This window comes from Amblyraja radiata, chromosome 5 (assembly GCF_010909765.2).
Source record: "Amblyraja radiata isolate CabotCenter1 chromosome 5, sAmbRad1.1.pri, whole genome shotgun sequence".
Taxonomy (NCBI): domain Eukaryota; kingdom Metazoa; phylum Chordata; class Chondrichthyes; order Rajiformes; family Rajidae; genus Amblyraja; species Amblyraja radiata.
The window spans coordinates 101,118,604-101,141,848 of record NC_045960.1 but is presented as its reverse complement, the minus strand read 5'-3'; the positions used below and the strand labels follow the sequence as shown (position 1 = coordinate 101,141,848).

The window sequence follows — 23,245 nt, the reverse complement described above, 5'->3', positions numbered from 1 at the left end:
TAGTCAGAAAAACAAGCTTTGCATTTTCCTTGATTTAAAAGATTTATTATCATTTTAATATAAAAATAGGATATCTCAATTGCTCTTGTTAATTAACAGTAGTTCCTTTTGAGCTGATAAGCATATTTGATGCTGCAGAAGCAATTTGCTCTGAAGCATTCTCCCTTTTAAACCCTTAAAAATGTTTTTAAAGTTTTACCTTCTTTTCATTTAAATTGGATACAAAATGTTTGCATAATGAAAGAAAATGAAAACACAGAATATTTGATTGTCATGATCAAGATTAATAAATGCTGATTGATCACAAGTGCTTGCTAATGTTGGTATTCAGGCTCAAAACTGCTCTGTTGGTCAGAAAATTACTTCCACAGAAACAGGGACTCCAACCACTTAATACAACCACTTAATAGCTCGTGTCACTCCATCTTAGCTCTCTGACCACCTTTATAAAATATGTCAATCTAACAAATGAGAACCAATTCACAAAATGCTGAATGGTTGGGTCAAAATAAGGTTCTTGTTCTTAATGGAAATGCCTTTGGAACAAACTCCCTGAGAAGAGGTGTAAACAGCTGAGGAATCCACTTGCATCTATCTGTACATTGAGAAATAATGCACGTGGATTGTTTCAGAATTTAGTTGTTTGCATAATCACAAATTCTAAGGACCAGACACTTAGTTACGTCAAATTGAACTGGCAGGACAAAATTAATGAAGTATGAATTTATTCAAAACAGCCATCAAATTCAGGGGATTAAAAAAGTAATCTTCGAGTTGTGAATCTCCTGAACTTGCTGATAAACTAATCTATCAGCGAGATTCTCTGTTACTTCTAACTACTTGCTGCTTTGACTGACTGGTTACCGTTATGTTTACAACCTGAAGTTACAAACTACTAATTCAATTATTACTCCTGTAAGTTCTAAAAGAGTAATTATTCTTTTCGAATAATCGTCAATTTCTAAAAGAGTAATTATTATTTTAGAATAATAGAAGGCTGTGGAGGCCAAGTTAATGGATATTTTTAAAGCAGAGAGAGATAGATTATTGATTACTACGGGTGTCAGGGGTTATGGGGAGAAGGCAGGAGAATGGGGTTAAGAGGAAAAGATAGATCAGCTAGGATTGAATGGGTCGAATGGCCTAATTCTGCTCCTATCACTTATGAACTTATGAGCTACAAATAGAACTTATATGCAGCAGAAAGTGAACACCAAAAACATAAATTTGCACAACGTGTTAATATCAAACACTAGAGTGTGCTGCACAGGAGGAATTATCAAATTAGGTTTGATTCAAAATTGGGACGTCCAATTTTAATGGTATTAGCCAGGAACTTTCAAATGTTGAGTGAGGCAGAGCTGTTTGCATGAAAAAGGACATCCAATAACTGGGAGGTAGACAAAAATGCTGTAGAAACTCAGCGGGTGCAGCAGCATCTATGGAGCGAAGGAAATAGGCGACCTTTACGGCAGAAACCCTTCTTCAGACCGAGTCTTTTAAATGTGAGAGTGCAAGAGATCAGGGCCAGCATGTTCCTGTTAGAATGGTAGAAGTAGGGAACTCTCAATGCCTGAAGAAAAGTCAGGAAAAAATTGGTAACTCCCCTTCCCATTCCCATACTGACCTTTCCGGCCTGGCCCCCATCCATTGCTCTAGGCCACACGCAAATTGTAGGAACAGCACTTTAAATTCCACAGTAAATGATAAATCCCTGGGGCATATTGTGGAACAGAGTGACCTAATGGTGCAGGTGAATAGTTCCTTGAGAGGAACGACAATGTCAGACATATGGTGATGAAGATATTTGATATCTTTGCTTTCATCTGTCAGGATATTGTGTGCAGAACTTGGGACATCGTGTTACAGCCGTACAAGATGTGTTGGGAAGGCCAATTTGGAGTATCATGTATTTTTTTGGTCTCCCTGCCACAGGAAGGATGTTATTAAACTTGAAATGGTGCACATGAGATTTATGAGGATGAGACTAGGTCGGGAAGGTTGAGTTCTTAGAACTCCTTAGTTTGCTGGATTGACTGGGTCTTTTTTCCCCTGGAGCATAAGAGACTTACTGTGGTTTATTAAATCGTGAGGGGCATAGTCTTTTCCTCAAGGTAGGGAGTCTAAAACTGGAGGGCATAGGTTTAAGCGAATGGAGAAAGACTTTGAAGGGTTGGGGGGGGGCAACTTATTTTTTACACTCAGATGCATACATGGAACAAGCTGCCAGAGGAAGTAACAGAGGGGGGTACATTTCCAACATTTACAAGACACTTGCCAAATACGTGGATAGGAAAGATTTGGAAGAATATGGGCCAGGCACTTGGTCAGCATGGACATAATGGGCTACAGGGCCTCTTTCTGTGCTAGATAGCATTATGACTGTATCTTTTAACATAAATAAAATCAACTAATAATGCAAAAAAAAAATATTGAATAGCAAAGTAAAGAGAAATAATTGAAAAATGAAACTTACCTCATTGGTGCTGAGAGCTGTGCTATTACCGTTCACGGATCCTGCATCAGGTCCAACCCAGCCAAAACTCACTAGAAATACCCCAGCAAGCTCCTGGTCTACTCTTGGACTCCAGGCAGTTTCCAATGATGGAGCACAGTGATAGACCTCAGCCAGTAAACCTGGGACATCTGCATTCATTTAAGAGCTTTGAAATTCATCCACACAGACTGAGAATGGCTGGTGGATCGAAAAACAGGTTGAATTCGGGCCACTGTGATAGATGAATTGCCCCATCAGTGGCTACCACTGCCAAAGCCATAAGCTCAGGAAATCCTTCCAGCGTTGACTTGCTTCCAATCTCCTTGTTTAAAATGCTTCTTAAAGCAAATCTATTAGTCACTCTATGGATTTATGAGATTTGCCGTCACTTTTTTGTTTGATCACAATCATGAAGGGCCTTATGACACTCTGAAGTGGTTAAGAAGCAAAATACATGTAGTTTGTTGATGTTTTTATAGGTTTCATAAGAGCTCGTGTTCAATACCTTATTGTGCATCTGTCGTTAATGTGAATGCCCCCAGCTGGCTGCCAGCAGTACAAGCTGTTCCCATTCTAGCTGGCTTCTAATCAAGAAAGCTCCAAATGCTGCAGTGCTCACAAGACTAAAACAGACAATTCAGCACAGCAGACAAAACAAACTCAGTGTAGAAACAGTGCCAATGAAGATGGCAGGTGAATGTGCAGTAATTAGGCCCATGCCAGATATTCAGCACTGCGGTGCCCTGATTGAACACCACCACCAATGACGTGAACTGTTAGACTGGCCCGAGGGGCACTAATTACACAACCCGTCTCCCATGTTCCTGTCGTCGGGATGCTTATCTATAAGAGAAGCCCCAATTCTAGACAAGATATCTGGACTAGTCTGGGGGTGCTGTCTATCTTGAACCTCTGTACACCACCAGCATATGGCGATCCCCACCATTCGGAGAGATTCCTGTGGGTTGAAATTCCTTGCCTCAATTAAATTGTGATTTATTGAAGCTTGGCGCGGCTCTTTGCAATGACAAATATTAATCATCAGAATTGCCAAGACCTCCTACTTGCAGCCCAGGCAGTTCCTGGTGAAAATAACAAACGAGCACATGAAATAGTTTGTCGATCAATTTTGTTCGGCTGCACCCGAAAACTAGAATTCTAAAGTTTTGTTTCAAGAGGGAACGCATAAACGTGGAGTTTAGGTGTATCTCATTGAGCCATACAGCGTGGAAACTGGTCGACACAAAATGCTGGAGTAACTCAGCGGGTCAGGCAGCATCTATGCAGAGAAGGAATGGGTGATGTTTCGGGTCGAGACCCTTCTTTAGGCTGGTCTTTTGGTCCAATCTGTCCATGGCAACCAAAGTGCCCATCAAAGCCAGTCCCATTAGGCTGAAGTTATCCCATATCTTTTAAGACCTTTAAACATTTTAAATGTATTTTAAATGGTGTAATTGTACCTGCCTCCACCACTTGCTCTGGCAGCTCGTTCCATATACTCATTGCTCTCTGAGAGAAAATGTGCCTCTAAGATTTCCTTTAATCTTCCCTGCTCCCATTTAGCTTTTGAATCGCCTAGCCCAGATGTAGGAATGTGAATATCGACCATCTCTATGCCCTTCCTGATTGTATACACCTCTATAAGGCCACCGCTCATGCTACTTCCTGCCGGTGAAAACAGTCGGAACCGGCACAGTGGCGCAGCGCTAGAGTTGCTGCCTTACAGTGCCAGAGACCCAGGATCGAACCGGATAACGGGTGCTTATCTGAATAGAGTTCGTACGTTCTCCCCGTGACCTGCGTGGGTTTCCTCTGGGATCTCCGGTTTCCTCCCTCACTCCAAAAACATATAGATTTGTAGATTAATTGGCTTGGTATAATTGTAAATTGTTCCTATTGTGTGTTGGTTAGTGTTAATGCACGAAGATTGCTGGTCGGTGCAGACTCGTTGGGCCAAAGGGCCTATTTCCGCGATGTATCTCTAAACTAAACTAAACTAAACTGATCTATCTGAAGAAGGGTTTCGGCCCGAAACGTTGCCTATTTCCTTCGCTCCATAGATGCTGCTGCACCCGCTGAGTTTCTCCAGCATTTTTGTGTACCTTCGATTTTCCAGCATCTGCAGTTCCTTCTTATAAACTATTCTACCGTCTGAAGAAGGGTTCCGACCCAAAATTTCACCCATCCTTCTTCTCCAGAGATTCTGCCTGACCCGCTGAGTTACTCTAGAACTTTGTGTGCATCTTCAACCTATCCAATCTCTCCTTTTAACTCAAGCCCTCTGTAGATGGGTTATGCATGCAACCTATAATGTAGTTACCTCATCACCACTAACCACGCCCCATCATATTAGTATAACTGTAGTATCCTCCCTTTGTTCCTCCCACTAGGTTCCAGTACGCCTGAAGGCTGGATGCAGTCAGTGCTGGGACGTGTGTGCCACGTGCTACATTAAACTCACAGTAAAGCTTACAGTGTGTCAGTAATCACTCCTTTACACCCTCCAACACAGGCATTAACCTTGTGAATCTTTTATGCACCCACTCTCGAGGCTAATCACATCCTTCTTATAGTGTGGAGATCAGACCTGCACACATTACTCCAAGCATGATCTCACCAACATCTTGGACTGGATCCTGGAAAAATGGAGATCTATTTTCTCTGTGACTATCAAACTGTACAATTCCTCCCATTTCCGTCATGAGGTAGGCTGTCTCCCCATCCTCCCCCCATCGTTGCATATCCCTTATCCTGGACTTTTCCACTCAATAATTTAATTTCATGTTTGTGCAATATTACATATGTGCTGTGCAATAACTGGTCACTTAAATGTCATCATGATTATAATGCACAATGACACTTTCAATGCCTTGACTGTATCTTTTGACTGGTGGCAGACCAATTTCCCTCTGGTGGTATCTTATGGTATACAGTGGTATCTTATGGTATCTTGCCCCACCTTTTGCAATCAATGCCACAGCCAATACAGACAAGTGTGCCATACACCTTATTCACCACCCTGTCTACCTGTGTTGTACTTTCAGGGAACAATGCACTTGTATCCCTGGGTTTCTCTGTGCAGTAACACTACCCTGCACCCTGTCATTCACTGTGCATATTCTGCAAACCTTCCCCAAACACATCACTTTCCACCTCTCCTGAATTTGTTCTGTCTGGGACAGATTTGTGTACCAGGGTTAACATGTAGGTACAGTACATGTTGCTGGAGTTGAGAAACTGAGAAAGGGAAGCATTAGGGTTGTGGCGAGACACTATTTCATCGCACGAAAATAAAACCTCACGTAATATAAAGGCAAGCAGAAGTCTACTTTAACTTGAGAAAAGGTTGTGGAAACAGATGGACGCTGAGATAGACGGTACAAATGTAATGTTTATGGTTATATTCATCCACCTGCCATTCTCTTGGACTACAATTGTAACTTCTGTAGTTGTATTAAAAGAGTATAAAATACTGCCACTGTGTGTGCAGCAGGGTGCATTGGGCAGGCAGGAAGACGAGTGTTCCTACTGTGACCATGGAAGCACAATAAATGGAAAGGAAGAAAGGAAATAAATAACATTCACATCCTCTACAGCCAAAAAAATACTTCTTTGTAGGTTGTTGTGGCTGTTCTAATGAAGGGAATTCTGTAGCCGATTTGTTCACATCATATTCAGATATCATTCAAGCAAGCTGTTATATTAATGATGGTGTCTTGGGCGAAGAAAAATTGACCAGAATGAAGTGATCTCCAATGCTCTTCTTCACAATAGTGCCGTGGGACATTTTTGCCACAATCAGAGAGAGCGGAGGGTTGACTGGTTTAAAGGCTCACCCAAAAACATATCTCTGATCATGCAGTGCTTCTCCACAATCAAAGAGCACAACTCCAAATGGACATGTTTCCGCTTCATTCAACATCGCAACACCTGCTGTCTGTTCACAGTTCTGAGACATGGAAGGACAATCTTTGGTTGAGGGTAAAAACATTTAAGCAGTCCCTTTCAAGGCAGCACATTCTATTGCATCATCTTGTTTAGTTTAATGACATTGTTTTTGAAGAGAAAGCTTAAGCTAGAGTTTCAGAATAAATTCAGCATTCCTTGCAGGGACCAACGATAGAAACATGTTTATAGTTTAGTTTAGTTCAGAGATACAGCGCGGGAACAGGCCTTACGGCCAACCGAGCCCGTATCGACCAACGATCCCCGCACACTAATGGGCCTGTCCCACTTAGGCAATTTTTCAGCGGACTGCCGCCGACAGTCAAGTTGCCGGCAGTCGCCTGAAAAACCGGCAACTGGAAAGGCGACTGTCAGAGTGGAACACACTCACAAACACATCGCTTCCTTCACCAGCCCGTTATGCAGGCGGGGGACAGGGCAAGCGGGGGGAGCGCTGTCTAAAAAATTCACATGGTGCAAAGCCAAGGTGAAACAGACACACACCGCGATGAACAGGAAAGTTGGCGCTGTAAAAAGACGGCTAAAGCACAGTGTACGGTAAGTCCTTTAAAAGAGGGAGAGGGGGGAGAAGGGGAGCGAGGAGTGGAGATTACTTTTAAGAAGCCAGAGATACACGGCTGTGAAGCTCGGCGGACATTAACATTATGGTCGGTTATTACTGCTTACCCTTTTTTTTCACCAATGAGCCAATGAAATTCACCGGTCAGCATCGGCTACAACCTACGTGAACCTCCGAGAACCTCCTGACAACCCGTTAGGACCTCCTGGCGACCCACCTACGGCCCGAGAATTCTCGCTACTCTCCATGGCGGCTTCATTTTAGTCACCGCTAATTTGTCAACACGTTCAAGAATTCACGGTGACCATAATGAGGCCGCAACTAGTTCCCAGAATGCGGGAACTCCTCACGACCATGAAGGCGACTCCCCGGCAACCACCCGCGAACATGTGGCGACCATGTGGCGACTGCATTGTCTCCTGCAGTCGCCTAAAAGTCACCTAAGTGGGACAGGCCCATAACACTATCCTACACACACTAGGGATAATTTATATGTATACCAAGCCAATTAGCCTACAAACCTGTGCATATTTGGAGTGTGGGAGGAAACGAAGATCGCGGATAAAACCCACGCAGGTCATGGGGGAACCTACAAACTCCGTACATATAACCATATAATATAACAATTACAGCACGGAAACAGGCCATCTCGACCCCTCTAGTCCGTGCCGAACACATAATCTCCCCTAGTCCCGTATACCTGCGCTCAGACCATAACCCTCCATTCCTTTCCCATCTATATAACTATCCAATTTATTTTTAAATGATAAAAACGAACCTGCCTCCACCACCTTCACTGGAAGCTCATTCCACACAGCTACCACTCTCTGAGTAAAGAAGTTCCCCCTCATGTTACCCCTAAACTTCAGTCCCTTAATTCTCAAGTCATGTCCCCTTGTTTGAATCTTCCCTACTCTCAGTGGGAAAAGCTTTTCCACGTCAACTCTGTCTATCCCTCTCATCATTTTAAAAACCTCTATCAAGTCCCCCCTTAACCTTCTGCGCTCCAAAGAATAAAGCCCTAACTTGTTCAACCTAACTTGTACAGACAGCACCCGTAGTTAGGATCTAACCCTGATCTTTGGTGCTGTAAGGCAGTAGCTCCATTCGCTGCACCACTGTGCTGCCCTAATATTGGAAGACTCGAGTAGTAGCTCGCTAATCTGCGCATAGAGCACAATTCCCTGCTTGAGACACTCTCTTTTTAATAGAATATAAACTTTTGATGGCTCACCATTCCGTGGGGTTCTGAACAGCTGATTAATGCACAATATAATACATCCTCCACTCTCAAACTCCTGACCTACTCATCAATCTGCTGCATGAGACACCTTTCCAATCTCTGATTGCTGGACACCTGATCAATAGACATTAAGCAACCTAGAAAGATTGAATAGGAAAGCTAGAAATAAATAACTCTTCTGAAGATCAGCAACGAGGCCTCAGTCAGGTTTGCCCTTCCTGTGTCAGCATTTTGTGAAATGTCCTCATCATACTTGATGAAATGCCTGAACATCATACTTTTTTAAAATTTTATTTTATTTAACCTTTATTTAACCAGGAGAGGTCTCATTGAGATTAAAAATCTATTTTACAAGAGAGTCCTGGCCAAGACAGGCAGCAGCACAGTTCCATAGTTACAGACAATAATTTAAAAACAACAGAGAACATATAAATAGAGTCACAGTCAGAACAACAAAGCATGTACAGACAGAAGAGCCCGCTTCAACATCATTAAGAAGGGATTTAAATCTGTTTAGAGAAACCAGCTCCTTAAGTTTCAGTTCATTCTGCAGCTGGTTTCATGCGAAGGTAGCAGCATAACTAAATGCCCTTTTCCCCAGTTCAGTACGGACTTTAGGTACAGTTAGTAAGAACAAGTCCTCAGAGATAAGTTCCTGTGCTTTTTCGAATTACATACTTCTGCAGGTATGAAGGAAGAACACCGAGGATAGTCTTATAAATAAGGATATGCCAATGATGGAGTCTGCGGGTGGACAGGGCAAACCATCCAACTTGAGCATACAAAGTGCAGTGGTGCGTGAGGGTTTTAAAATTAGTAACAAATCTCAGTGCTCTGTGGTAGACCGTGTCCAAAGACTGTAGGCATTTTGAAGATGCATTCATATATAAAACATCACCATAGTCCAACACAGACATAAACGTTGCAGCAACAAGTCTCTTTTTGGCTTCAAAAGAAAAACAAGATTTGTTTCTAAAGTAAAAACCTAATTTTATCTTTAGTTTTTTCACAAGTTGCTGTATATGAGGTTTAAAAGAGAGAGAATCGTCAATTATAATTCCCAGATATTTATATTGAGACACAGATTCAATCACAGAGACCTTTGTCAGGGAATCCGGGGTAAAAATAATGTAATGAGGACACAGCTTCCAGTTATAAGTTATAATGCCCAGTGTTAATGCCCAGGGATTGCAGGTCGTTGCAGAATTGGTGGTCTGTAGGGCCTGTTTCCACGCTGTATCTCAAAACTAAACTGAACGACTGCAGGTAGGCACGGTTGCCTCATTTGTTGCAGAATTCCACATGGAAGGGAACATAACACAATCGTCGGTGAACATGCCCACTCATGACGCCGTGCTGGAGGGAAGGACACTGATCAAGCCGTTTAGGATGGGCGAGTCTGGATCACGGCCATGAATAACTCATGATGTGAGGTCCTGTGGTGGGATAATCCATCTCCAACAAACACAGCCATTGTCTGAGGTTGCACTCAAGTTCAACTTCAACTCAGGATGCTAGCTGATGCTATCAATAATAATAACTTGATAGAGGTCTTTACAATGATGAGAGGGATATACAGAGTTGACGTGGATAAGCTTTTCCCATTGTGAGCAGGGACGATTCAAACAAGAGGACATGACTTGAGAATTAAGGGACAGAAGTTTAGAGGTAACATGAGGGGGAACTTCTTTACTCAGAGTGGTAGCTGTGTGGAATGAGCTTCCGGTGGAAGTGGTGGAGGCAGGTTCGATTTTATCATTTAAAAATAAATTGGATAGGTATATGGACGGGAAAGGAATGGAGAGTTATGGTCTGAGTGCAGGTAGATGGGACTAGGGGAAAATAAGTGTTCGGCACGGACTAGAAGGGCCGAGATGGCCTGTTTTCCATGTTGTAATTGTTATATGGTTATAATAATAATAATAATAATAATAATAATAATAATAATAATAATAATAATAATAATAATAATAATAATACTCCTACTAATAATAATCATCATCATAACTGCAAATATTACTCTGCTGATCAAGATGGGAGAGAAGCAAAAGAGGGGAAGCTATAGGCCAGTTAGCCTGACTTTAGTAGTTCATAAGATTTCAGAATCCATTATACAGGATGAGGTTTGCGAGCACTTAGAAGCACATGATAAAATAGGCCGAAGTCAGCGTGGTTTTGGAAGGTGCGATCTTGCCTGACGAATCGGTTAGAATTCTTTGAGGAGGTTAATAGTAGGATAGACAAAGGAGAGTCTGAGGACATTGGATCTTCAGAAGGCCTTGGATAAGGTGCCACAAGTGAGGCTGCTAAAGAAGATGCGAGCCCATGGTATTTGATGGACGATACTAGCATGGATATCAGGTTGGCTGGATGGCAGAAAGCAGAGGAGCAATAATGGGGGCTTTTGCTGGTTGGCTGCCAGTGACTCGTGGAGTTCCGCTATTTTTCACATTATATATCAATGATTTGGATGAGGGGATTAAGGGCTTTGTGGCCAAGTTTGCAGATGATACAAAGATGGGTGGAGGGGCAGATAGTGTAGAGGAAGCAGGGACTCTGCAGAAAGACTTAGACTGGTTGGGAGAATTGGTTAAGAAGTGGCAGATGGAATACAGTGTAGCAAAATATGGAGTCATGAATTTTGGTAGGAATAAATCCCTAGTGGCGGCGCGGCTCTGGCTGCAGCGGCTCTCCGGCAGTCCTGTTTGTTTTGTGTTTTTTGTGTTATTTATTTTCGTTTTGGTTAGTCTAGTTTTGGTTTTTAGTTTCTGTTTTGGGGGGGGTGGGGTTGAAACGGGGCTTGCTGTCTCTCCCTGCGGGGGAATACGACTTTTTTGTCGTATTCCCCTTCTCTGCCTCCGTCTGCGCTGAGGCCTAATGGCGGAGCTGGCGACCTCGAGGCTCAGGAGGCAGAGCCCACCAGGACTCGCACTGGGCTCGCACTGGGCTCGCTCCCGTGAGGACGGCCCGGCTTGGGGCTGGAACAGTGCTTTCGTGAGGGGCTGTGACGCTCCCGGGAGGGCGGCCGGCCCGAGGAAGGAACGGTGCTCCCGTCGGAGTGGCCGAGCTCGGGGAGGTACGGCGTTCCCAGCCCGAGGGAGGAGCGGCGCCCATGTCGGGGCAGCCCAGCCCGAGGGAGGAGCGGCGCCCATGCCGGGGCGGCCTGGCGCGAGGCTGAGACGGTAACGGCACTCACGTGAGGGCGATCCGGCTCGGGGCTGGAACGGTGCTCCGGTGGCTGGGACGGTGTTCTGGCGGCGGTGGCCTGAGTCCGGGGTTCGGCCGCGGGCCAGCGGCTGCGTCAGCAGGACTGGTGGGCGGCAGCTTCGACCACCCCGGGCCGCGGTGTTTGAGCCGCGGGACAGTTGTAACATCGCCCGGAGGGGTATCGCCTCAGCGCAGAGGGAGAAGAGGAGGGAAGAGACTGGAGACCTAAGACTTTTGCCTCCATCACAGTGAGGATAGGCTGGGTGGACTCACTGTGGTGGATGTTAATATGTGTTTATTGTTGTTTTTTATTGTATTGTGTTGTATGTATGACTGCTTCAATTTCGTTCAGACTTCGGTCTGAATGACAATAAAGGCTATCTAATCTAATAAAGGCGTTGACTATTTTCTAAATGGGAGCAAATTCAAAAATCGGAGGTGCATAGGGACTTGGGAGCGCTGGTGCAGGATTCCCAAGGAAGTAAAGAAGGCAAATGTAATATTTGCATTTATTTCGGGAGGTCTATAATATAAAAACATTGATGTAATGCTGCGGCTTTGTAAAGCACTGGTCAGATTGCATTTGGAGTATTGTGAGCAGTAATAGGGCCTCAACATTACATCAATGTTTACATATTCTAGTCCTCTCGAATTGAAGCAGTAATAGTAATAGGAGAATAGTGAGATCTTGGGCCCCATATCTGAGGAAGCATATGCTTGCTCTGGAGAGAGTTCAGAGGAGGTTTACGAGAATGATCCCAGGGATGATTGGGTTAACATATAATGAGCATTTTGATGGCACTGGGCTAGTACTCGCTGGAGTTTAGAAGGATGATGGGGTACCTCATTGAAACTTACCGAATAGTGAAAGGCCTGGATAGAGTTGATGTGGAGAGGATGTTTCGAACCAGAGGGCATACTGTTAGAATAAAAGGATATGCCTTTAAGAAGGATATGAGGAGGAAATCCTTTAGACATTGGTTCATGAATCTGTGGAATTCATTGCCAGAGACAGCTTTGGAGGCAAAGTAATTTGGTATTTTTAAGGTGGAGTTTGACAGATCCTTGATTAGTAAAGGGTTTTGGGGAGAAGGCAGGAGAATGGGGTTGTGAGGGAAAGAAAGATCAGCCATGATAGGCTCGATGGGCTGAATGATTTATTAAACTCCTATGATTTATGAATTTGTGAATAATCCAGTCATTAAATTAATCCCCATCTGCTCCACAAGAGATCAATACCAGTTCAAAGAAGATCAGGGTAGCTCCGCTGGGTATTCTGAACAATTGGTGCAATTCCAACCAGAAGATGGTTTACCTTGATTCTGGGATATTTCCATTCCTGGCCTTGGTAAGACTTGGGAATGAGCTCAAGTTTTGTTGATGGCATCCCACGCATGTGAGGTTAGTGACTCTGCTTGTTAGCTTTCTTTTTTCATGGGGGCACCCAGCAGAAGTGTTTGCATTTCAAGCACAAACATGTCCATAATTTTAAAGAGTTCAATGACTTCTGATCGGGATGTTAACATTTAGTGCAAGGTAAAGAAAGCAAAGATAGTCCGAGGGACATCAAAGAGGTAGATAGCAGTTCGGCACTGCTCTCTGGCTGTGGTAGGATGATTCAGTTGCCTGTAACAGCTGGGAAGAATCTGTCCCTGAATCTGGTGGTGTGCGCTTTCACACTTCTGTACCTTTTGCCTGATGGGAGAAGGGGGAAGAGGGAGTGGCCAGGGTGTGACTCGTCCTTGATTATGCAGCTGGCCTTGCCGAGGCAGCGTGAGGTATAAATGGAGTCAATGGAAGGGAGGTTGGTTTGTGTGATGGTCTAGTCTGCGTCCACAATTCGCTGGGATTTCTTGCGATCCTGGACGGAGCGGTTCCCAAACCAATCTGTGATGCATCCTGATTCGGTGCTGAATGCACTGAATCATGATCACATCAGCAAGTTATCCACATATCAATTAGTAACATTCCTAGATTTATAGCATCACCACAGAATGCATTTCACATCCTCCTACATAGTGAATGCTAATTGGGGCAGCGAATACTCAAAAACCTCATGAATTGTGGCGGAAAAATGTTCTATGTTCTATTGAATTTTTTCACAAGTCACTTTCTATGAAGGACATGTTCAAAGCTGGTGGTATGGATGAGTACATTGGAGAGGTGAATATTACATTCCTACTTCTCTCCTTATTTTGGGTGTGGGACCTCTTCATTACCTCCACACCATGTGGATATTCACATGTACGCCTTGTTATTCTCATTAACCTTACTCAGCGCACCTTCACTTTTTAACCACACCATTCTACTTTACGTTTTCCTCTTACCTTCTTCACTATAAGTTGCCTGCCTCTCCCAATCCTCCACGCATCTTGACATATGGCTTGATGCTTCTTTCCAATTAAGTCCAAGCCATTGCTCACAACACTCATTAACCTCACTGCTAAATCACTGGTCACATTCCAGTCGGGGTGTACTTCATCTTGTTCAGACCATCCTACCCGAACGCTGCTCCCAGACTTCCTCTGATCTGAAGGCTTGTCTTGTTAGTACTCATTAGTGTGTGGCACTGCCAGATTATTAACGCTGAAGACTTGCTCTTTAATTCCTCGCAGTTTCTGAAACCGTGCATGGTCCATAACTCTTTCTGTCTACACAGTGTTGCTCCCCATTCATCAAAACCCACTATCCTGCTGGAAGATTTCTGCAGTGCCCATCTGGTATTCTTGTCCACTCTTTTACCCACGCACTTACCATCCTCCTGTCCTGTGTGTGACAGAGGGGTGACCACAGCAGTTAGGTACTTACTTGTGAAACTGATGCAGCACTCTGGTATCATTGGGTGCACCAGATCAAGACCATGCAAGTTTCCAACAACATGTGTTCATGGTGTGCATTTAACACCATGAAGTATTCCCCGGTGGTTGACTCAAGCGTCACCCAATAGAAAATCACACCAAGCCACAATGTTTGTATTCATTCGTGACAAGTGGATGTTTTACCTGAAGGTAGCAGGGAGCAGTATCATCAAAGACCCACACCATCCTGGCCACACACTCATCTCCCTGCTACCTTCAGGTAGAAGGTACAGGAGCCTGAAGACTGCAACAACCAGGTTCAGGAATAGCTACTTCCCCACAGCCATCAGGCTATTAAACCTGGCTCGGACAAAACTTTGATTATTAATAACCAATTATCTGTTATTTGCACTTCATCATTTTATTTATTCATGTGCGTATATATTTATATTATAGTGTATGGACACATTGATCTGTTTTGTAGTAAATGCCTACTATGTTCTGTGTGCTGAAGCAAAGCAAGAATTTTATTGTCCTATCAGGGACACATGACAATAAACTCACGTGAACTTGGAAAAAAAAAAAAAGGCTTTTATGACAATATCATATTTTCATTCTTACTGTTACTGACTTGCTTGTCTATATATTCCATGTTTATTTCATTTACTTGAATGCCCATCTGCCTTGATGGAATATTGACTCATCTATCCGGACCAATGATACATCCTTAATAGGTACAAAATGCTGGAGTAACTCAGCAGGTCAGGCAGGATCTCCGGAGAAAAGGAATGGGTAACTATTCGGGTCGAGACCTTCACACCAGTCTGATGAAGGGTCACCGCCCGAAATGCCGCCTATTCCTTCTCTCCAGAGATGCTGCTTGACCCGCTGAGTTACTCCAGCATTTGTGTCGATCTTGGGTGTTAACCAGCATCTGCAGTACCTCTTACACAATGAAATATCCTATATTAGCCTCTAAAATTCAGCAGGGGTTCCCCTTGGCTCCATGGCCAGTATTTTACCTGTGGTGATCCTGCCAAGCTTTTGTGTGAGTCAGAGAAGGAAGTGAAGAGCACCTCCTGGTGCAAGTCCATGAGCTTCTGAATACTTGGTATATTTTGTCACAGTCCACATGTGTGTGAATCAGAAATTTACATTTTCCTCTTACCTTCCCCACAATAAGTTGTCTGCCTCTTAAAATCCCCCACGTATCTTGAAATGTGTCCCGATGCTTCATTCTAAGTCCAAGCCATTGCTCACAACACTCTTGGCCAGCAGGGCTTGAAGACACTCATGAAGGCCAGTATGATTGCCCAACTCTCAGGTCTAATACATTGGAGGGATGATCTATTGAGAGCTATTAATCTCTATTCACTGTAGACATTCCAAATATGAGAATGTGCCATTTTGACCAATTTCCCTCCTGGGATTAATAAAGTTCTATTGTATCGTATCGTATCGTATCATGCCCTGCTGACATTCCAAAGGGCACATTCCCATATTTGGAATGTCTATAGGGCATAGAAATTAAGTACCTGGAATAGGATATGAGTTGTAATGTACTGAGTTGGGTGATCAGCCATGATCATATTGAATGGCGGTGCAGGCTCGAAGGGCCGAATGGCCTACTCCTGCACCTATTTTCTATGTTTCTATGATATCAGAAAACATATCTTCATAGTAATATCTCAAACCTATGGGAAAAGTGTGCCTTTGTACATATGGTTATATATGAGGGAAATTAGATTGTCCCATTGATGTGGCAACACTGTAATGCAACACAAACTGATCATTCATCCGGAGTACCTTGAGATTTAGACAGGAGAGCAAATATCAAATATTCCAATGGGAAGAAGGGTAATTTAGCCTGTGAAAGCTGTCCCTTCCAGTATATTAATTGACTGGATCCGGCAGAATATGCGGAGGAGATCATCATTTGGCGGTCCAACGGGTAGGAGGGTGGACCCAGCAAAGCGTCGTGGAGCGCAATGTTCACGCAGAACACTGGTGGCCATCCACTGCATCCTGACCTATTGCCAGCCGTCTTGACTATGTCTTGCCACTGGATCCAGATAGACCGGGGCGAGAGAGTGAGGCTGACGATTAGCGCAACTCTCCTTCACTTTAATCCAAGTCAAGCGCAAATCATGTCGTCAGGACCCGTACCGCCCAACTGGGTGAAGCAAGACCACAGGAGCGCATGCAGCTGAGAAGAAGCGCACTGCAGAAGCTCAGAGGAAACGCGCCGCGCGCAAGGCTCGAGCCACTTCAACTTTTACTGCGGCACCCACCCAACTGAGTCCCAGTTGTGGCGAGCCTTCTGGGCCTGGATCGGTCTCGCCAGTCACCTCCAGACCCACAAACAAAAACACTGAAGCCATGGACTTCTTCGACTACGAAGGACGAACAACAACAACATTCATTGCAGAGCACAGCACTCAAAGTTTTGGTGCAAAAACTCACAGTTGTGAAAAGATTTCACAACACTACACGACATTATGGTCCATGCACCATAATGAAGCTACTTGGCCCATCACACCCATGTTGCCTCTGCAAAAGAGATATCTAATTAGCTCCCTGTAATTGCACCCTCCTACTTAGTCTTGAATGCTTCCTTTTGAATATATATCGAGCATCTATTGAATCTTACAATTGAATCTGCACTCTCATTTTCTCACAATTCACTGTACAAAAAATTCTCATATCTGCTCTTATCCTCAGGGTGAGTACCTTAATTCTAGGACCCCTGGTTGTCCACCCTTCTACCAACGAAAATAATTCTCCTTGCTTATTATTTCAACACTACTTGACATTTTGAACACATCAGCTAACCTTCTCTACTTGTAAGAGATCAGTCAACTCTTCTTATTGTTTCAACACTGCTTATATTTTTGACCACATTAGTGAACCTTCTCTACTTCCAAGAGATGAATCAACTCTTCCGTCCTCCCCATCACTAATTAATATAAGAGATGCAATGTCTTCTCGAACCAAACACAGCATTAACATTATTTTATAATTTTTAACATAAAATTATTTCATTTTCCATCAGTGCTGACAAAGAAGAAAGAGTAAACATGACATAGCAGAGATTGCTATTTAAGGAAGTAGGTGTAACCAGACCTGCAAAGTTAAAGGCCTGTCCCACTTGGCCATCATTCGCGCGCCATTTACGCGACCTGCTAGCGTGTGGGTAGCGTGTGGTTAGCGCGTGAGTTTCGCGGGACGGGCGCATGGAGTGGTGTGGAGGAGTGTGGAGTGGCATGGACGAGTGTGGACTTCGTCCTGCACGAAATCTTCGCGCGCCACCAGCCTGTCGCGTAACTGACGGCCAAAGTGGGACAGGCCCAAGACCTTGGCATGGCGCAACATCTCACCTCCTACAGCAGCAGAAGCAGGCAAACGATCGCCGAACTCGGCCTGGGGCTCACGGCCGTTGCAGATCCGGATCCGCCCCCACTCCTACTCCCAGAGTGGGGCCAAAACGATTGGAGATAGACACAAAATGCTGGAGTAACTCAGCGGGACCGGCAGCATCTCTGGAGAGAAGCAATGGGTGACGTTTCGGGTCGAGACCCTTCTTCAGACTGAAGAAGAGTCTCGGCCCGAAACATCATCCATTCCTTCTCTCCAGAGATGCTGCCGGTCCCGCTGAGTTACTCCAGCATTTTGTGTCTATCTTCAAATGACGTCACGCGCTCCAGGCGGCTGTGCGGACGCATGATGACGCGCGCGACCGTCGCGCGTCAGTCACTACCTGCCTGTCGTGTAAATGACGGCCAATTGGGTCAGGCCGTTTAGGCTGCACAGTACGAATAATATCTCAAACCGTCAAATCCTTCGGAATTTGCCTAAACCACATAATTGTTTGCTATGATAATACAAAGAGCTTCTTTTTGAGAAGAGTTAATCACCAACAAATGCCAGTCAGAAAACATTAGCAATCTCACCCACCTAAGTTTCCAGTCATTAAGTAGGAATTGTGGAAATCCATCATGCCCATGCCTACAACATGGACGAAATCTTCAATAACTTGCATTAACTCCACCGATCCAGGGTACACCTGTGCAGAAAGGGAAACAGAATACAGCTCTTAAAATTGATGTCTCCAGTTCTCAATTAATGAGTTGTCAATATCCAAAAGAAACAGACATGCTTTTGCAAACTATGTAAACTATTTCCTTGAGATGAGCATGCCACAGACAGGAGGGGGAGGGATAGGAGATGATCTGAGATAAATGCCATCAATCTTAATGACGCTAGTCGAGTTCAACCTGTTGGCGTATACATCAACTTGAAAATGCTAACTGCTGCCAGCTCTTCTTTCATTCGTTTTTTCCTGTCTGTCCTGGGCCTCCTCCATTGCCAGTGAGGCCCAGCGCAAATTGGAGGAGCAGCACCTCATATTTCGCTTAGATAGTTTACCCCCCAGCGGTATGAACATTGACTTCTCTAATTTCAGATAGTCCTTGCTTTCTCCCTCCTTCCCCTCCCCTTCCCAGCTCTCCCACAAGCCTACTGTCTCCGTCTCTACCTTTCTTCCCCCCAAGACATCAGTCTGAAGAAGGGTCTTGACCCGAAACGTCGTCTATTCCTTCTCTCCATAGATGCTGCCTCACACGCTGAGTTCCTCCAGCATTTTTGTCTATCTTCTTTCATTCATTGTTCTTTATCTCTCCACATCAAGCCTATATCTCTCATTTCCCTTATCCATAACCAGTCTGAAGAAGGGTTTCGACCCGAAACATCACCCATTCCTTCTCTCCAGAGATGCTGCTTGTCCCGCTGAATTACTCCAGCTTTTTGTGTCTATCGTCTTTAATTTAGTTTCGTTTGGTTTAGAGATACAGCGCGGAAACAGGCCCTTTGGTCCACCAAGTCCGTGCCGACCAATGATCCCTGTACACTAACACTATCCTACACACGCTAGGGACAATTTACAATTATACCAAGCCAATTAGCCTAAAAACCTGCATGGCATTGGAGTGTGGGAGGAAGCTGGAGCTCTCGGAGAAAACCCATGCAAGTTCATGGGGAGAAAGTACGAACTCCGTACAGGCAAGTACCTGTAGCCGGGATCATAGAAACATAGAAATTAGGTGCAGGAGTAGGCCATTCGGCCCTTCGAGCCTGCACCGCCATTCAATATGATCATGGCTGATCATCCAACTCAGTATCCCGTACCTGCCTTCTCTCCATACCCTCTGATCCCTTTAGCCACAAGGGCCACATCTAACTCCCTCTTAAATATAGCCAATGAACTGGCCTCAACTACCCTCTGTGGCAGAGAGTTCCAGAGATTCACCACTCTCTGTGTGAAAAAAGTTTTTCTCATCTCGGTATTAAAGGATTTCCCCCTTATCCTTAAGCTGTGACCCCTTGTCCTGGACTTCCCCAACATCGGGAACAATCTTCCTGCATCTAGCCTGTCCAACCCCTTAAGAATTTTATAAGTTTCTATGATCCCCTCTCAATCTCCTAAATTCTAGAGAGTATAAACCAAGTCTATCCAGTCTTTCTTCATAATACAGTCCTGACATCCCAGGAATCAGTCTGGTGAACCTTCTCTGCACTCCCTCTATGGCAATAATGTCCTTCCTCAGATTTGGAGACCAAAACTGTACGCAATACTCCAGGTGTGGTCTCACCAAGACCCTGTACAACTGCAGTAGAACCTCCCTGCTCCTATACTCAAATCCTTTTGCTATGAAAGCTAACATACCATTCGCTTTCTTCACTGCCTGCTGCACCTGCATGCCTACTTTCAATGACTGGTGTACCATGACACCCAGGTCTCGCTGCATCTCCCCTTTTCCTAATCGCCACCATTTAGATAATAGTCTGCTTTCCTGTTTTTGCCACCAAAATGGATAACCTCACATTTATCCACATTATACTGCATCTGCCAAACATTTGCCCACTCACCCAGCCTATCCAAGTCACCTTGCAGTCTCCTAGCATCCTCCTCACAGCTAACACTGCCCCCCAGCTTAGTGTCATCCGCAAACTTGGAGATATTGCCTTCAATTCCCTCATCCAGATCATTAATATAATATATATTAATATATATTTTATTCTCTGGCTTTCGACACTGGCTGAGACATTGCTCCTGTTCTTAGTGCTTTTAATGTCTTTTAATCTTTACTGTTTTTAGTCCTTCGTTTTACGGTTTTTAATGGTTTGTAATAACTTTTTGTCCATGAGTTCTCATGTACAGCACTTTGTGGCAACTGCAGTTGTTTAAAGCGCTTTATAAATAAAGTTTATTATTATTATTATTATTGTAAATAGCTGAGGTCCCAGCATTGAGCCTTGCGGTACCCCACTAGTCACTGCCCGCCATTGTGAAAAGGACCCGTTTACTCCTACTCTTTGCTTCCTGTTTGCCAGCCAGTTCTCTATCCACATCAATACTGAACCCCCAATGCCGTGTGCTTTAAGTTTGCTTTAAGATCGATCCTGTGTTTCTGGTGCTGAAAGGCAGCAACTCTACCGCTGCTCCGTCGTGCCACCCACTATTAAAGCTTAACTCCACTTTATTATTTTTTCTGTTGCCTTCATGAAATATTTCTATCCTCATGGTTACAAATAATGAAACACTATTTTTCAGTGAAGATGATTGAAGAATTCTTTCCTCAATAACACTGATGATATTATTTTTAAAATAGACCCCAGAACTATTCAATGAAGTTTGCAGAGAAGTCATGGTTGTAAAGTAAATAACTGGATGTATAATTTAATAGATGCTACTGAATAACAAGACACCCTTTTTTGTAATTAGACCATTTGCTGGGATTTGAGAAATACACCACAGAATCAGGCCCGAATGCCCACCACATTATGCTGACCATTGAGTGTGCATCTCCACCAATGCTCTCTACTAGCACTTGATCTGTTGCCTTGATGACACTTTCTTTACATATTTCTTAAGTGTTGTAAATGTAGCTGCCTCCACGACACTGCCTCAGATAGCGCATTCCAGATTCCAACCACTCTCAGGGTGAAACTATTTTTTTCTCAGATCCCCACCAAATGTCTTATCTTTTACCCTAAACCCATGCCCACAAGTTTTAGACAACTCTCTTATGAATAAGGTTTCCTATAATCGACCCTGTAAACCTCATTTTATATAACTCTATGGTCACCCCTCAGCCTCCTCAAATCCAAGGAAAACTTATCTGCTTATCTGGACTCTCCTCATAACTGAAACTTTCCATCCCAGGCAACATCCTGGTAGACCTCCTTCATAGCCTCTCCAGTGCAACCTTGTCCTCCTATAATATGATGGCCAAAACTGTACACGATACTCCAGTTGTGACCTGACCGAGGTTTTATAAAATTGGACCATAACCTCTTGAGACTTGTATTCTAAGCCCTGTCTAATGAAGGGAGGTATTCTGTATGCCGTGTTCACCTCTTTACTACCTGTGTTGCCACTTTCAGGATCCTGCAGACAGTTTCAGCAAAGCATCTTGGTTCTTTTATGCTCCCAGGGGCCTTGTATTCATTGTGTATATTCTACCCTTGTTGTCCTCTCAAAATCCATCATCTCACACTTACTAGGATTAAATTCTATTTTCCATTGTACTGCCAATCGTACCCATCATTAACTAGTTTTGTTTGAACATCATCAAGTAATTTGAACTGATAGTAATGTTCTTATCCATTCAAAGAATTTAAAGATAAGGTTCTTCAGTTTGTTGCAAGATGTAATGTGTTTGAGTGTTTTTTCAGGTCTTTTAGTTTTTTATTCAATTTATAACCAGATACCTAGATAGGAAGTAACTCAGTGGGTTAGTCAGCATCTCTGGAGAAAATGGATAGGTGACGTATTGGGTTGGGCGCGTTCTCCAGACTGATTGTGACAATGAGTCTGAAGAAGGATCCTGATCCAAAATGTCACCAATCCATTTTCTTCAGAGATGTTGCCTGACCCACTGAGTTACCCCAGCATTTAGTGTTTATCTTAAGTATAAATTAGTGTCTGCAGTTCATTTTTATTACCTAGATAGGAATATAGGAACAGACATATGTCTAACACAGTGGTTCTTAACCTTTTCGGCACTAGTACGCGCATATGTGAACAAAATACTGTATGTGGTATGTACCTTTGTTAGGTTCCTAAACACGGGCTCCTCTTCAGATTGTTTACCTTGTTGTGGTGAAAAGGCTTGCGTGATCCCATGATTCCGAGAGCGATGCCGTCGGAAGCACCTGCTTCTGGTAGGGCCGCCCATGGCGGTAAGTTCAAGGATGAGGGTCCACACTAAGAACGATCCAACCTACAAGACCTCAACGGCGGACCAGGCGGACAAAGTTATCTTGACCTCAAAGTTATCAGCTCCAATCGGCTTGGTTCCCTCGCCATTGGAATGAGTTGATTGATTTGTGAAGGACCGTGTGCTCCTTGGAGCGCAACATCAAGTACACGTTAAACAAACACACGCACAGGCGTCTTCATTCTGTGAGCAGCGCAAAACTTCTCAAGACTTTCGGCGATTGGGGAAGGGCGACGGGAGCAGGCCACATGATGGCTGGAAACTCCTAGTCAAGAACCGACACGGAAGTGGTGAATACTTGATTCAATCGCTCAACTTTGGACAGAAGCAGGAACGTTGTTCAGTAGCAGTATTCATGTCTGAGCAGCCCTGTTTAGGATCCACTCTGCTCAACCTGAAGTGGGAAGGGGCTAGAAAAGGTGCCCTAAAAATAGTCTGCTTCGCCTCATCCTGTTTGGAAAGCCGCATCCAGAGGGATCACCATCATGTGGTCGAAAACCATCAAGAAGCGAAACTATGAAACTCGGAACTTGGAATATACGAACTCTGATGGACAACCCAAACTCAGACCGACCAGAGAGAAGAACTGCCTTTGTTGCTCGGGAACTCCAAAAATTCAGCTTTGACATCGGTGATCTGCGTGAGACCCGCAGAGCTGGAGAAGGGCAATTAAAGGAAGAACAAGGTCAATACACC

At 44.1% G+C, this 23,245-nt stretch overlaps 1 protein-coding gene across 6 annotated transcripts in view; it reads right to left on the bottom strand.

The window, feature by feature from the left end:
- Positions 1 to 23,245, bottom strand: part of adgrb3 (adhesion G protein-coupled receptor B3) — a 713,405-nt gene that overhangs the window by 304,207 nt on the left and 385,953 nt on the right. For all 6 annotated transcript variants that reach the window (XM_033021883.1, XM_033021886.1, XM_033021887.1 and 3 more), the window contains one exon: positions 18,225 to 18,333. In XM_033021883.1, the coding sequence (XP_032877774.1) occupies positions 18,225 to 18,333 (109 nt within the window). The remainder of the gene's footprint in view (positions 1 to 18,224; positions 18,334 to 23,245) is intronic.